The sequence below is a fragment of the Notamacropus eugenii genome, chromosome 5 (genome assembly GCF_028372415.1).
Source record: "Notamacropus eugenii isolate mMacEug1 chromosome 5, mMacEug1.pri_v2, whole genome shotgun sequence".
Classification (NCBI taxonomy): Eukaryota; Metazoa; Chordata; class Mammalia; order Diprotodontia; family Macropodidae; genus Notamacropus; species Notamacropus eugenii.
The window spans coordinates 325,169,744-325,186,890 of NC_092876.1; the positions used below are offsets into that span (position 1 = coordinate 325,169,744).

The 17,147-nt window shown below is 35.7% G+C and overlaps 1 protein-coding gene across 4 annotated transcripts in view; it reads right to left on the minus strand.

Annotated features, from left to right (window-relative positions):
- Nucleotides 1-3,640: 3,640 nt before the first annotated feature.
- SLC25A36 (solute carrier family 25 member 36) overlaps nucleotides 3,641-17,147 on the minus strand; it is a 50,678-nt gene continuing 37,171 nt past the window's right edge. For all 4 annotated transcript variants that reach the window (XM_072613499.1, XM_072613502.1, XM_072613501.1 and 1 more), the window contains 2 exons: nucleotides 10,287-10,576; nucleotides 3,641-7,726 (listed from right to left, as the gene is read on the minus strand). In XM_072613499.1, coding sequence (XP_072469600.1) covers nucleotides 7,533-7,726; nucleotides 10,287-10,576 — 484 coding nt within the window. In that variant the 3' untranslated portion in view covers nucleotides 3,641-7,532. The remainder of the gene's footprint in view (nucleotides 7,727-10,286; nucleotides 10,577-17,147) is intronic.

Here is a 17,147-nt window from a genome sequence, read left to right on the forward strand (position 1 = left end):
AAGGGGGGGGGGGGAAGGAAAGAGGCAGCTTAACAGTTAATTTTAAAAAATTGGCATTTTATTTGATTTTAAATTTAATGACACGATGGCCCACATAGTCCATAATATTTAGCTAAATTAGCATCAGTATATAATCTAGCGCTCCATAAAATACACCTGCAATATTGTACTTTGTCCTGGCTGACACGGAGCAAAGTTATTAGTGGTGCAATGAAAGCAGTAGGGTTCAATGACGCCTAATCCCCCCAGATACTAGTTATCCCCTAATAAATTATGTATTGATTTTGTCTATCTTTATATATATAGATTGTCTCCCTTGATAGAAAGGGTGGGGATTTTCATTTTTTCCTTTGTACCCTCGGAGTCTAACATAGTGCCTGGCACATAGTAGGTACTTTATTTAAATATTTATTGATACGAAGACAGAGAATCTAGGTTCTAATTCCAGCTGTTAGTTGGTACCTGAATGACGCTGGTCAATGATTTTACTTTTCTAGTTTTTTTTTCCTAGTTCTAGTTTTCAGTTTCCTCATCAGCAAAAATAGGGAGTTGAATTAGGTAAATTCTAAGGTCACTTCTAGCTCTACATTATTTATTCTATGCAATGTCTGTTATTATTGTTGTATTTTACAAACCCTAAGGTTAGGAAGTAAGGTGAATTATTTTCAGTTTACTTGTATTGAAAATGTCCTACCAGATTTGGTTCCAAGAAAACTAAGCTTCTTTAGTAAGAAAGAAGCCAGTGGATGAAACAAGACGCATATCACACTGATGGATGTCATCATTACTTTTATTGTCCCTACCTGAGGTTCAAGGTAAATTGGCATGTTAATCAATAAATTTACTTAGGTTTTGTTAACATCTTTAGCAGAATTATCTTTTATCATGTAATTCTACTGCTTTAAAAACTTTAGTGATTCCCTAGTGTAGTCAAGATAGTTTGAATTTGAATATTTGACTTTTAAATCTTTCCATAATCCGGTCCCACCTATAGAATATCATCTCTCATTAATTCCCAAAGGAAACTATTCCAGGTGGACTAACGTCATTGTTGCCCACAATGTTCACTTCATTGCCAAAAACACTTTCTTCCCCACCTACTGAATTCTATCTTCCAAGGTCTGAGTCCAACTTCAGTCTTCTCCATAAAGCCTCTTACTGTCCTGAATATTGTCCATAGCACACACTTTTGAACTCCTGTAGTATCAAAGTAGCACTCAGCTTGGTATACACATCCTACCAGGCATTAATCAAATTTCATGTATGTCTATTTTCTTCCCTCCCTATATGATGTTTATATAGATGTTTAACTCTTTGAAGACAGGGAGGATGTTACATTTTCCCCCTTATCTTTTATCACTGTTAATGCCTTATATATCCTTTATTACCATGAGAGGCAGCATCATGGTATAGTAGATAAAGCACTGGCCTTGGAGCTTGGGAGAAATGGACCCAAGACTTGCCTGATAGACACTGGCTATGTGATCAGCCAATTACTTAACCTGTGTTGTAGGAAGATAAGACCATAAGCTATAGAGATGGTACTCAATGTGGTGATTCTCTATACCAATGAAAGCATAGGTCCATTCTCTATTACCATGACTAACACAAAAAAATAACATTGTTAAATGTAATTTTTAACTGGCTGTCAATACAGAAGCAAACAAACCAATTCTCTCAGCGTAAAATCCGTAAGACTAAATCACTCACTGGCTGGAACTTAATGTTCATTTTTAAACCAGTAGGTGTCATATGGCCCGAACTTAAAGAAACCAAAAACTTCTAGTTCAATCCTGTACAACTTGTAAACACATGGCTTTAAAGGTAAACCCTGACAGAATCTCATGTGAGCCTCAAATCACCACTTTCTTTGTCTCTCTGCTAATGATAAACTTCTTTAATGAGAAGAGAATTATGTTTAGAGAACTGTTTTGTTTCTACATTGAACTAGTGAAATAGGTAATTAATATTATGTCAAAGTCTAGCATAGTTTTTATATAAAACAATACTATGTAAAATGTTTTAAGGTCATAGATATAAATAATTATTTAAAATTGAAGAAAGTAGCACAACCTCCTCTGAGTAAAAAAGTATAAACACTAATAATTTCAGGCAGCTGAAGGAAGTGAAGGGAATAAGCATTTATTAAGTGTCTTCTATGTGCTTTTGAAGGTTATCTCTTTGGACTTCAAATGAGATTATATTGTATGGTATAGTGAAAAGGAGACCTTGGAGCCAAGATCTGGCTCCATGTTGGCAGTGTGACCCTGGGGTTGAGGACAACCCTTAACTCTCTATCAGTGTTCCAGGCAAATCTATAAAATTATAAACTGCAGAACAGCTGCCAACATTGGTAGGAGTTTCTTTGGATCTATTTTGATGAAATCAGAAGTCCTGACCTCCTCCCTCACCCCCCCAAAAAAAGTATTTCAAAATTACTAACATTTTTTAAAAGTCAAATTCAAAACCTTAGCTACCCTTGCATTTGGAAAAATGCTCAAATTAACAGATATTTGAATTTTCTAACCTTTGCAATTTATCTTTCAGTACTGTATAGGTGAGACTTGGATGGGACCTTTATTCTTTCTTCCTTTAGGTATCTAGTCTAGTGGTACAATAACAGTGAGTCACATTTCTAGAATGTTTTGAAGTTTACAAATAGCTTCCCTCCTCCCCTGGAAGGCAGCTAGTGGCAGAATAACAGGATCTTAGAATTTTCAGAGTCATAAGAGACCATCTACTCCAACTATAACTGAACGAGAATTCCCCTTGGCTTCCCTAATCAACACCTTCTTGAAGAGAGTGATGGGGAACCCATCACCTCCCTGGCAGCTGATTCCAATTATGGATAGCTCCAAATGTTAGGAAAGTTTTCACTGCATTGAGCCCTTAATTGGGCAGCGAGGTGGCCCAGTGAAAGGAATGCCGGGCCTGGAATCTGAAAGACCTGAGTTCAAATCCAACCTTAAGACACTTATTAGCTGTGTGACTATGACAAGTCACTTAACTAGCCTCTATCAGTTTTCTCATCCCAACAAAATGTAAATAACGCTCACCTCACAGGGTTGTTGAAGAGCATCAAATGAGACGATGTAGGTAAAGTGCTTAAGGCACTATACAAATGCCTTATTTCTTCTTAGAACTAATAGATCATCCAATTAGGTGTGCTAACAAATTAACTTCCGACTCTGTAATTCTACTGAGTAACCATACAGGTATTTACACTTTTTACTTCAACAACTTCCCTCAAAACTAACACTGCATCAAGTTTTACAAGCAAAATAACCAGGAAGGTAATTCACTAAGTTTGTATAAATTAAACATCCTTAGTATAACAGCACAATGATTCATTTATTTTAAAACTAAGCTAAAAAGTCTTCTGAAGCTTTTAGAAACAAAATCTGTCTTCAGTGGAAATGAAGATAATAATAAGAAAAATGCTATGCAAGAATTTAACATTAAGTGTTATGATGCTGTTTCTTATTCTCACCATAACAGATGATTTTGATGGCCTGGAGAACTAAATTCTTTTAAGTAAATGAACAGCAGTCATTTTTGCTCTACTTAAAATCCTAAGAAAGTGTAACTAAATTCTCAAAGTATCAAATAGTGAATTTTACAAAACAGTAGCAAAAACAAGTTACCATATTTGCATAAGCATTTTAATTTTTGAATTTTAACAGTCCAAACAAAAGTCAGCTAATTAACATAAATATAGGGCATATGCACACAATTTACAGCCACTTACATAAATGCAAGAATAGCAAACCTCACAAGAATGTTAAAGTATTTCAACTTTCATGGAGTTGACTATTTAGATATGACTGATGGGTCATAATTTTAAAATTCACATCTGTAGGGGTAAAGAAAGATAACTGCACAAACTCATAAGTGTTATTAGAATTTTTAGTTCTTGGAAGGATTACTATAAAAATGAGGATAGAAGTAACATGAAGGACAGGCAAGAGGGGATGGGTGGGCAGAAAGAAAGAGTGCTTATTTACCTGAGGGTATTTCAGGGCTCATTTTAAAGAGTTTTATACAAAAGTCTTTTCCCAATTTAAATTCTTTGGAAGTAATGTCTCAGGAATGTTAAAAGTCATGATCAATGCTGGAATAGGAAAGAGATGAAGTGTGCTATCACAAAAGGTGTCCCTACGGTACTAAGAGAATTGGAGAATTGTAAACAACTAAAAATGCCAAAAGAAGAAGGGGTAGTTTCACTGGACTAACTTAAAAAGTTAATAATCATAACATACATGAATTGTCTTGTTTTGTTTTTTTTAAGTAGTTTAAGAGTATTTTAAAAACTTTAAAGAAATACTTATACTTCAATTAAAGGTAGATTAAACACTATTTTTCTTTGTAATTCCCAAACTCTGCTCATCCTAATATAGTAATGCTGTTTCACATATCTTGTTATCAGGATTTGTAAGAAGACAATGCCATTACATAATCCATTGATATTTTTTCTACTGTGGTTTCAAGTTATTAATTTTTTTGGGTGCTACTCTGTAAGGTTTTTCCCACAAAGTCTTATCCATAATGAAAAGAAAAAGCTTTGGTGGTGCAGTTGTTCCATGGATTCACATACCATGATCATAACTAATGAAATTCAACTTTGAACAATAGAACTCAGGCATCTGTTTCTATGACCCAGTATATACTAGAGTCCCATCTACTGTTCTATTAAGAGTACTACAGAATGTTATTCCAGGACTTATGTTTCACCTAGAATCACATATATATATATATACTGTATTTCCATGAGGATTACATATATATAGGTACATTCTGAAGAATGCTAATCAGCTGTCTGTATCTGAGAAATCATACGTTATGATCTAATGGCAAACAAATGACAGAATATGAGACATGGTAAAAAATGAGGGAAAAAAGTTATTTCACCATGACAAAATTGTTTCTACATTTAAAATCAATAAAAACCAAAAGAGATGGAAACTTTAACAAGCCTTTGGTAAACAGAATGTTTCTATACATATTTCATACATAATTTAACCTAATAGATCTCCACCGACCTTCTGGAGATTGTGCTTAGGAAAACCTGACAACAAGAACCGACAATTAGAATTAGAATTCATTGTTCTTTTCTTAGTAGTAAAATATGGCAAAAGGTTACACTATCTTCTTTTTTGTTACATAAATAATACTAATGTTTTAATGTTGTATGTATGCATGCATTAAAAGCAAATTTAATTTATACAGGATTAGACCTGTTTTTAATCCTTAAACAGCACTCATCTCTTAATTTGAAGTAACTAAGTAAAGTTTTGCTTAGCTATTAGTTTGTTGTTATTATCAATTAGTTACTTGTTGAATTCCATTATAATTGGAGGAGCCACTGTTCCCCATTCAATTCAATTAATGTTTGTGAGTCACTCATGGGACATATGGCACTGTAATTAGGTAGCATATGTGGCACCAGAAAGGCTAGAATACATTCATGATGTAGATTTTGTCTATGAATCTGAGTTAGAAAATCCTCTTTTTCAATAAATACATCAAAGTAAAAATTAGTTCAAAGTGTATTGTTATTACATTTAATTCACTTTTGGTTTCCAAACAGGCTGGAATACTCTTATTTCTAATCAAAGCATCTCAAAAATATCCAGTTCTTAAAGTTAAAGGAAAATTAGGAGATCACTGTACTTCTCTGCTGACAGCAGAGCAAAACTGCCATCACACATTTCTATGCTGAACCTTGCAATGGCTCACTGAAATTGCTCAGTAGGAAGGACACTACCAATGAAGAGAGTACATCAGAAACTTTCACAAGAAAAACTATATATATATAACAGATATAACTCCAAAATGATACACAACACATTCCATGAGTAAATAGAAGGGACACAGTTTCTCTTGTAGTATATGGGAGTCAGGAAAAAATACTTTGTGAACAATTTAAATTATGGTTTGAACACTGTCTAATATTCATTAACAATATTTTAAAATCTTAACATGGAAAAAAAAGCAAAAGGTTCTCCCCCTTCCAGCCCACAAAAAAGGCCACAAAGTGCATAAGGAGTCGTTCTCAAGATAAAGCCATTGCACAAAAGTTACAGTCCTATGTATACTGAAATGTCACACTGGAGATTAATTGCACTCTTCTGTAAACCAGTGTAGGAACATCCATATGGAGAAGTCTACTGACAAAATTATAGTAAACATTTTTTGTCAAGGGCCACATAGATAGAAACTGTATTTAAGTATTAAAAGGTGCAAATGAGAAGTCTAATAGCAATGTTAAAAGCTACATACCGTTAGCACGTTTTACCTTAATACCTTATAATTTATCACTTAGTAAATTACAGAATGAACTTCTCTTGTCAAATGCAATCTGTAAATATCATTTACAAAACTAAGTCAATAAAATTATTACCTGCAAGTCGGATGTTAGGGGCCCATTATTAATGTTTGTGTTGCCACAGTTCAACACACTGTTGCTCTTTAAAGAAGGGATATAATATGTAAGGGAAATGCTTCAAAACATTCTTAATTACCATTTTCTCCATTAACTGGATGAAGACTGCATTGTGCTAGAAATCAAAGTTCCAAGTTCTTAATATATAGGGATAGCTATAAAAACAAGAAAGAACAAAATTCAGAAGTGGTTAAATATTTTTCCCTTGAATTAAATGATACCTAGGGTCTAGTAAATTCTTTTTTGAATAATCTTATTTCTTGTCTTCATATATTACAATGTAGAGAAGATTTCAGGACATAATGTAGTCACTAAAAGAGTCAACAATCAATTTTTCTGTGGTTCATTAAAAAAAAAAATCAACCTAGGTGGATCCATAATCTGCTGCAAGAAAGCATACCTGTTACTTGAAGTGTATTTACTAAAGAGGTATTTAAAAGGTTCATTTTGTTCAAAATCAAGTGGCGGCACAAATGGATATTTCAAAAATTCAGTATTAGATTCAATATATCCTTTTCAGACATTTTACCAATTACCATAAAGATGACTATTGTGAGAAATAGTTCATTTCAGGCCACAAGATCTGATGACCTTATTAAAAGATAACATGGAAATGGTACTCAGAAGCTTAATTTTTAAAATTTAACTCAAAATTTAACATAGAGTTGAACACATACAAGTAGAAATCCATGTTTTATCAAACTCTATCTTTTGATAAGAGCATAGTACAATTAATGTTTACTGGAGGCATCGCTTGGAAAAGTACTCATGGAGTAAAAACATTGGACACTCCCACCTTACTAGGAATCAGAATTTAACTGTGTTGGGCGCACATTAGAGAAAATGGCAATTTTGAAAAATGGAATATTTAAAGGCATTCCCTTAAGAGCTGGCCCAGGTTTTGTTACATTGCCCCAAAAGGCCAAATAAGGTAGCAGGACTGCATTGATTCCTACACCATTCATCCTTTTAGGGCATAGCTGTATGTTCCCGAATGATTTTTCTTCTGTCCACCAAGCTGGCTTTGACATTCTATGGTCCACTGCAATCTTTTGGTCTTCCCCCTTCTTAGGACTTAAGCAAAATACTGCTATCCATTGAGTAAGTAGACTACCAGTTCATAGGTGGCCATCATTATAGCTGTGTTTGGAATCTGTCTGACCAGATGTGTTGTTAGACCACGGTAGAGAGACCCATATCCTTCTTCTCGAACAACCAAAGATAGTGTCTGGAAGAAAGATCTATATTTTGTTCCCTCTTCACGTAGCCTTGTTCTTACAACCTCTGTGTGAAGAAAAAAAAAGATATCTTACTATTTGTTATTTTACATAAAGAAGCCACCTTTCCAACACTTTCTAGAGTTATGCTAGTATCTTCCCCACTGCTACCAGTTTTTCTTTAAAAAAAATTAAATTTAAAGAACCCCCAAAAAGGGGAAAAATTTCCATATGTAAAAAATAGAACAGAAAGGGGTTCATTGAGAATTCATGAATTTCTATTGTGTATACATGATAAAACACTTTTGAGGAGGAATAAGATTAAAAGAGAGAATAGAATAAATGGGGGACAGGATAGGATGGAGGAAAATAGTCTTTCATACATGACTTTTAGGAAACTCTTTTGTGTAATTACACATGTATAACCTATCTTAATTGCCTTCTCAGTGGGGATGGGTGGGGAGGGAGGAAACGAGAGAAGTTGGAACTCAAAGTTTTAAAAACAAATGTTAAAAATTGTTTCTGCGTGTAACTGGCAAATAAGCTATACAGGTAATAGGGTATAGAAATCTATCATGCGCTACAAGAAAATAGAGGAGATGGAGATAAGGGAAGGGAGAACAGACTGTGGAAAGGGGTAATTGGGGTGGGTGGAGGGGAGAGATGGGGAGAAAATTTGGAACTCAAAATCTTGAGGAAATAAATCTTAAAAACTTAAAAATAAATAAATAAATTTTAAAAAAGGAAAAAACTAGTCATATTAATATGGAAGTGTTTTGCATGGCTTCAAATGTATGATTGATATAAACTCTTGCTTTCTCAAGGGATGGGGGAAGGGGCAAGAGAATTTGAAACTCAAAATTTTTTTAAATTAATGTTTTAAAAATGTTTACACATAACTGAAAAATATTTAATAAAATAAAAGCTTTAAAAAAATATACATGATCTATTCTACATGGTATTTCAAAACAATATGTTTGTACTTTCTTCTGTGTAGTTTAAAGATGTTTCAATGGCCCTGTTTCATTTCTTTGTCCCCCCTCCGAAAACTTGCTTTTAACAAACTACTCAATTCAAAGAAAAAAGGGAAAATATGGCTGTTATAACAAATAAGCATAGTTAAGAAAAACAAATCTACACAGGTGCCATGTCCAAAAATGTGTATTGCATACTGTACATTGGGGTCTATTCCCTTCCTGTCAGGAGGCAGACAGAATGCTTCATTATTACTGTCCTCCAGAATAGCTGTTGGTCTTGGCACAGAGCAGAGTTCTTAAGTCTTTCCAAGTTGTTTACTGTACACTGTTTCCTTCTTAGTTCTACTCACTTCATTATGTATCAGTAGGGGCAGCTAGGTGGTGCAGTGGATAGAGCAGCAGTGCAGCAGTGCAGGAGTCAGGAGGACCTGTGTTCAAATCTCACCTCAGACACTTGACACTCACTAGCTGTAGGACCTTGGGCAAGTCACTTAACCCCAACTGCCTCATCCTGGGCCATCTCTAGTTATCCTGATGAATACCTGGTCACCGGATTCAGATGGCTCTAGAGGAGAAGTGAGGCTGGTGACCTGTACAGCCCTCCCTCACTCAAAACAAAGTCAAGTGCAAGTCATGTCATCATTTCTCTGATGGCAGGCAAGGTCTTCTTGGACAACAAAGGACGAACACACACACCAGTTCACTCAAGTTTTCCCAGGTTTTTCTAAAATTATCCTAAAACTATCTTTTGTGTTATTTCTTAAGACTATTCCATTACATTTACATTATAATTTGTCAAGCCAGTTCCTAATTGATGAGTAATTCCCTTTGTTCTTAGTTCTTTAATAAAGCAAAGAGCTGCTATAAATACTTTTGTACACATCGTTTCCTCTCCTCTTTTTTGGTCTCTAGGACGATGTACAGGTCTAGTAGTTGAGTTAAGAGTTTGCACAGTAACTTCTGAGGTACAATCCCAAACTGCTTTCCAGAATGGCTGGAGTATTCACAGCTCCACTATCTCTTAGGGTAAGTGGCTTGTGCAACCCCCAAGATTTCTGTCCTTCTCTCAGGGGGGTATGTCTACTGGGTAGTTCTTCTATGTCACTGATTCAAATGACCCAATGCTTATTTCTGAATTTTTTCTTTCTGCCCCTTTCTACACTCATGCCAATTAAAAAAAAGTTTTGTTCTAGAAAATTTTCTAATCAAGAACTTACTGTATATAATTAAGTTTATTTAAACAAAATTTAGGAGTCAATATTTAATCAATTATTATTTCTATTTCATGCTTCCTAAAAGTAATAGTGTATAGTTATATTACAAGGTTACAAAAGGTGATATTCCATTTGGATTTAGTTTTATAATATTAAACTTAAGGAAAACACAGTAAGATATAGTAAGAGTATGTTAACTAAACTCAAAGCAAGAGAGGGAAGTAATGTGGCCACAGAGTCTACCTTATTTACTTGTTCAGCCATTAACGAGCTAGGCCAAGAAAAAGATGAATGCTGAATAAAAAGGCAACACCCATACAGGTCAAATCCTATTACAATGAACTAGACACTCTACTGGAATTTTTTAATAACACTGAACACATTGCTTGAGGTTGAAAGGTTTTATGTATAGATTTCTTTTGTAAACAGGACTTACCATGTGGATATGCCATAGATGTGGCACAAGTTTTAGAGGTGGCAGCAGCCAACATCATTCCCACAAAATCTGAAGGCTCTTTTGCAGAATCCTCCTCATCTTCCATATTAGAAGCAGTCTTATGTTCCAGTAGCTTTTGCTTAATACTTTCATAAATAACAAAATGAATAACAGTCTCAGATATGCCAGCATATGAAGCAGACATGCCTCTATAAAATCCTTTAAGTCCATCTGTCTGATACACTTTACGGATACATTCAAAAGCACTCATTTGCTTCTCCCCGCGGTTTCTGAAAAACAAAATGAAAATGGCTTATCATAAACTTAAAAATTGTGAGTCTACTTTTCAAAAAGAAATCCAAATACAGTAGAAAAGGCAGATGAATATGCCATTTTGATAAAGAATAACAGTTTGTAAACTGTGAAGATCAGGGGTTGGAAATTCCTTTGGTCTGAATTTTAAGAATTTAAAAAATGTATTTCAAATTCCATATTCCAAATGGCTAACAAAGAAATCTTTTATTGAACTCCGTGGCAATTAGTGTTATGGTGAGTATGCTTTGCATTTAACAACCTATAAACAGCAATTGTTGGGGTAGCCAGGTGGCACAATGGATGGAGCTGTGGCCCTGGAGTGAAGAGGACCTGAGTTCAAATGTGACCTCAGATACTTGATGCTTACTAGCTGTGTGATCTGGGGCAAGTCACCTAACCCCAACTGCCTCGTCCTCGATTCCCACTCCCCAATAGTAACTAAATGGTTGATCAATTTTCACACTTTCTTTTTACGGTACCTGTGTGAAATATTCTAACCTTGCTTCCTTATCAAAATATACCTTTAGCTTTCAAATTCAGCTTCTTCAGGAAATCTTCCAAGGTTAACACTACTCAACTCCAGGGATTTCTTTTATTCTAACACCTTTTAAAATTATTTATTCTAGTGTCCCCTGTAGTACACCTTTATCAATAAAATATTTACCAAGTACCTACTGTGCAAAGAATGATACTCAGTACTTATGGAGGGGACAAAATAGTACAAGGTATGGATCCTGACTGTCATGGAACTTACAACATGATTGAGGAAATAAGACAAATATGTATGAAAAGATAATCAGACTAGTTAGTATCTAAGTTCCTCCTTGAGTTCCTACAAATAGACCTAGAAAACATCAGACTGAATCCTGATGTGTAAATTCAAGAAAAAAAATCACAGCAAGTCACTTTTCCATTTCCCAGGCCAGACCAGCATGAAGGTCTGCAGATACTGGGGCCAGAATCTGGACAGGAGCATTTTATATGCAGAGTATTCTAGCATAGAGAGCTGTATGACAAATTAAGAGAAGTCCCAGCCTCATACTGGCACTGAGATGGAGTCCATTACTCAGTTCCAGGTCACAGATTCAGGGTGGCTTGAGGAAGGTACCTGTGCCCAGAGATGACATTCCAGGGTACAGAGCTATGGGTGGCTTCATGCAATGTACTGAGAAGGAGCATGTTCAGAAGCAAGTAGTAGCATTATGATTCAGACCCTCAGGACCAAAGCAAGGTCACAGTTCTAGCTTCGAGCTAGCTGGCTAACAGAGGCTAAATCCAGCAGCACCAGCACCTTACTGTTCTTCAGACCTAAATGCAAGTCAAGAACTTTCATAACTCAGCTCAGGGGGTGAAAGGGTGGCAATTAACACTATGCTCTGGATTTTGGAATAACACAACAAACACTCAGTACCCCAAGAAAACAGCAACTGGACCAGTGCAGACCTTCCCTCCAGCTATGTGCAGAACTTAGTCCTCACATCAAGTACAAAGTCAAGAAGTAGGCTGGAAGAATGAGCAAATTAAAAAAGAAGCACATCATAAAAAGCTACTATATGGTGACAGACATGCTCAAGATAGAAAACCAGAAGTCGATGACTCTAAAACATCTTTATCAGTGCTTCTACTTTCACTCTCCTTTAATGATTTCTGCACTTGTCATTCCACTGAAGCTGACCTTTCCAAATTGATGGCCTTTTCTCAATCCTGATTCTTCTTGACCTTGGGAGCACCTGACACTGCTGATCACCTCCCTCCTTTGGACAGTCACTTTTCTCTAGGTTTTCTTTGACACTGATCTTTCCTGGTTCTCTTCCTACTGAGCCAACTTTTCCTCATGCTCTTTTGCTGCTTCTTCATAGATGTTCCAACCTTTCCCAAGGTCCTATCCTGAGCCGCCTTCTTTTTTTGCTCAATATTATCTCATTTGGTGATTCACTGGCTCTCACAGGTTCATGATCACTTCTATGCAGAAACTTCTGTTTTATGTATCTAGCCCTAGTCTCTATGTTGAACTACACTTATGTATTTACAATTGTCTTGTGGATATCTCAAACTTGATGTTCTGTAGGCATTTCAAAATCAACATGCTGAAAACATAATTTATCATTCCCCCAAGTCTTTCTCACTTCTATACTTCCTTAGATGGGGGCACCATCATCCTCTTGGTTACCCAGGCACATAATCTCAGTATCCTCAGCTTACTCCACCCTCATACTCATTTCATGTATCAAATATGCTGCCAAGTCTTATTGTCTCTATCCTCACAACACCTCTCATATACAGCCTTTTCTCCCCATTCACATAATTACAATGCTAAGTGAACTACTACAATAGTCTTCTTGAGTTCATCTGTACCCTCCACTATGCTGCTAAGGTCACTTTCCTGAAGTCAACTTCTAGCGATGTCATCCTCTGCCTCTTCCTCTTCCATGCTCCACAAGTTTCAGTGACAGCCTATAACACACTCCAGAACAAAATATAAAAGCCTGTGTGGCATTTAAAGCTCCCATAACCTTGACCCTTACTGTCTTCCTAGCCTTTTTACACCTTATTCCCCTCTGCACGTTTTATCACCACATGTCACGCTAACTGTAGTTCCATTTCCCACCTACGTGCCTTTGCTCTGCCCCTTCGATTTTTCCTCTAAATTTTCCTGCCTTCATTCACAGCTCAACTCAAAGTCTACCTCTGGCAAAAAGCCTTTCTCTATCACCCCAGCTGCAAATGACTTCCCCCTTCACATTACCTTCATATGATCTTTCAGGCAGGGCCTGTTTTTTCCCTTCTTTATATCACTAGAACTTAACATACCATGTTTCACAAGGTAAGCTCATTAAAAAATGCCTGTTAAAATCAAAAATAGAATAGTTCCCATCCTCTAAGGAGCTTAAATATCCTGTTAGGGAGATACCACTGAATGCAGACAAGTACAATCGAAAACATTTTGGGAAAGTGGAGACTATTAATCATTGAAGAGATCAAGAATATCTTTCCTGAAGAGAGGGTACCTGAGCTGAATTTTGAATGAAAACTTGGATTCCAAAAGAGGAAAATGAAGAGAGACTGAGTGCTATGCATACCTAGGGGACACTGCGTATATATACTCTGGTAGAAGACACAATGTTTACTTTGGCAGGAATGCACGACACTTAAAAAAGATAGATTGTAATCAAAATGAGAAAAAAACTTAAAACCCAGACTGAGTTTGTATTTTATTTTAAAGGCAAAAGGTAGCCACTGAAAGTTTATGATTAGGGGCATGATACAGCCAAATGCTCTGTGGAGACATACTGGAAATAGGAGAATCTGGAGGCAAGGAGACCAAGGAGGAGGTAATAGTCCATGTCGGCAGTGATAACCATGTGAATCAAGGTAGTGGCTGTACAAATGTAAAAAAAGGGGATGGATGCATATAATGTTATGCATACAGAATTAACAGGACCTAACAACAGATTGGATAGAGGAGAGGGAGGAGTAAAGGATGACTGAGGTTATCTGAAGCTGGATGATGGGGAGGTAATCCACAGATAAGGAAATGTGGAATAGAGAAAGGTTTAGGGAAGGAGAGTGAGAAGTTTTATTTTCAACATGTTGAATCTGACATGCTTAGAGGGCACTTAGGCAGAAACATACAGGGGGCAGTTAACAATGGGATGATGGAGTTCAGGAAAGATGAGGGCTGGATTTTGTAATCATTTGCATAAGAAATAACTAAATCAACAAGAGTAAATGAGAACTCACCAAGGAAAAGAATATAATGAAGAGAAAGATGGCTAAGCCCTAAGACACTGGCAACAGCAGAATCACATCTCAGATCCTGAGTATTGAAGAAACTATCAATACAATGTGGAACTATCCTTTTAGTCTGGTAGGTAGCAAACACCAATCATGATAGCAACTACCTCAGGATTATTAAATATTTTTGGTCTACAGATGTGTCTTCATGGATACACAAAACTATCACATTAATCTCTCCTTTCAGTGATGATCCATTAACAGTAGGAAGGAAAGAGATTAGAAAAGTACTGCCATTGGCTACAATTGCAGTCGAGGTTTCCAGTAATATGAGTTATTCTAATGAACTTTTAAGCAAAGATAATTAAGAGTTGGAAATTCCCTGATATAGGCTCTACTTATACATTGATATTAAGCATATTTTCACATAAGTCAAGATGTAAAGAAGAATTAGAACTAATGGGAGGAACCATGAGATAGAAGAAACAAAACAACAAAAGAAAAGGAGAAAACAGTATGCTTCAATCTGCATTCAGACTCCATAGTTCTTTCTCTGGATATGGACAACATTTTCCATCATGAGTCTTTTGGAGTTGTCTTAGATCTCTGCATTGTTGAGAAGAGCTAGGTCTATCAAAGTTAGTCATCGAACACTGTGACTGCTACTGTGTACAACGTTTTCCTGGTTCTGCTCATTTCACTCAGCATCAGTTCATATCATTCTTTCCAGGTTTTTCTGAAATCTGCCTGCTCATCATTTTTTATACCACAGTAGTATTCCACTAAATTCTTATACCACAACTTGTTCAGCCATTCTCCAACCGATGGAAATTCCCTCAATTTCCAATTTTTTGCCACTGCAAAAAGCTGCTATAAATATTTTTGTACGTGTGGGTTCTTCTCCCATTTTTATGATCTTTTTGGGGTACAGTCCTATAAGTGGTATTGCTGGGTCAAAGGGTATGCAGTTTTATAGCCCTTTGGGCACAATTCCAAATTGCTCTCCGGAATGGTTGGATCAGTTCATAGTTCTACCAACAGTGCATCAGTGTTCTAAGTTTCCCACATCTTCTCCAACATTTATCATTTTCCAATTATGTCATGTTAGCCAATCTGATAGGTGTGATGGTGGTACCTCAGAGTCGTTTTGCTCTGCATCTCTCTACTCAACAATGATTTAGACATTTTTATATAACTATAGATAGCTTTAATTTCTTCCTCTAGAAACTTCCTGCTCATATCCTTTGACCATCTATCAAATGGGGAATGACTTGTATTACTATAAAGAGTCTGGCTGGTTTTAAAAAAAAATTTTTTTTTTTTTGATAACCACTTGGTAGGTTGTTGGTAAGGCAGTGGTTGTAGGAGTAATCAATTAACATAGGCAAAAAAAAAAATCTACATATGGATGACTTCCCAGAAAAATGGTCTTTAAACGTATTTGATCATTAACCCCCGATCAGTAAAACAATTTTGGGCACACCCTTAACACATGCATACTACAAATGTACACCATAAAAAGTTTACACAAAACAACAGAAATTTGAAAAAGATAAAGATGGAAGAATATTTAATCTTCAAGTCACTGGAGTTATTTAATATGGAATTATTGATTAGGAGAGAGTGATATGGTTAGACTTGTGCTTTAGGAATATAAATTTTAAAGTCCTCTCTGTCTAACTCTGGGGGTGGTAGTTTGTTAAGAGAAATGGCTTGTGAGAATCAGTTGTTGAAGAGGAACTTTCATTTTAAATGGAGGTTGCTATGGAAAAACAGGAATGGCTGGGGGAGAGGGGGGCTTTGAAATTATCAAGCCATTCTCTAAGGTAATTTGGAACCATGCCTAAAAAAGTACTAAACTGTGCAATACCTAGCAATACTACCAGTAGGCCTTTGTCCCAAAGAGATCAAAGTCAGATGTCATTTCAAGTTAACAATGAATCATTAATAACCTCTAAAGAGATTTTTAAAAGAGGAAAAGGGCTCATATATGCAAAAATATTTATTGCAGCTCCTTCTATAGTGACAAATAATTAGAAACTAAGATGGTACCCATCAATTAGAGAATGTTTGAACAAACTGTGGTATATGAATGTAATAGAATACTACTGTGCTGTAAGAAATGATGTGATAATTTCAGAGAAACCTCATAAGACTTGTATGAACTGATTTGGAGTGAAGAATCAGAATAATTTATACACATTATAAAGACAAATAACTTTGAAAGACTAAAAAATTGATTTAATGCAATAACCAACCACTATTCCTAAGGACCAATAGGTGAAATATGCTATCCACCTCATGAAAGTGCACTCAAAATGCAGGCATATATTTTTGAATATGACCAATGTGGGGATTTGTTTTTCTTTCCTTTAAAACAGTAAAGGGAGCTAAGAGGGAGAGGAAACAATGATTGTTAATAGAAGAAAAAGACCAAAACAATCAAAAAGCAAAAGTCTCTGTGACCTTCTTGAGGTTTTCCTGAACCCTCCTGGGTTTCAGTAACCTGAGGTTATAACTTAAAAAACTATATTACCACAATTATACACAAAAATTTAAAAAATTAAACAGAGGTTATAATGAGGAGATAGTGACACTTTTGCCCATTACTCCCAGAATCAACTCCTTTCTCTTCAAAGTGAATGGGATTTATATAATACAAGTGTTACTTTGTTTTGTTATATTCGGGCAAAAAAAAATTTGGTGGTTACTTAAAAAAAGAGATTATTCCCTACACATTTAATAGTTGCTTCTTTATAAATGTCACTTTACTTCTCTAAGTCTCAGTTTATTTATCTGTAAAATGGGAAT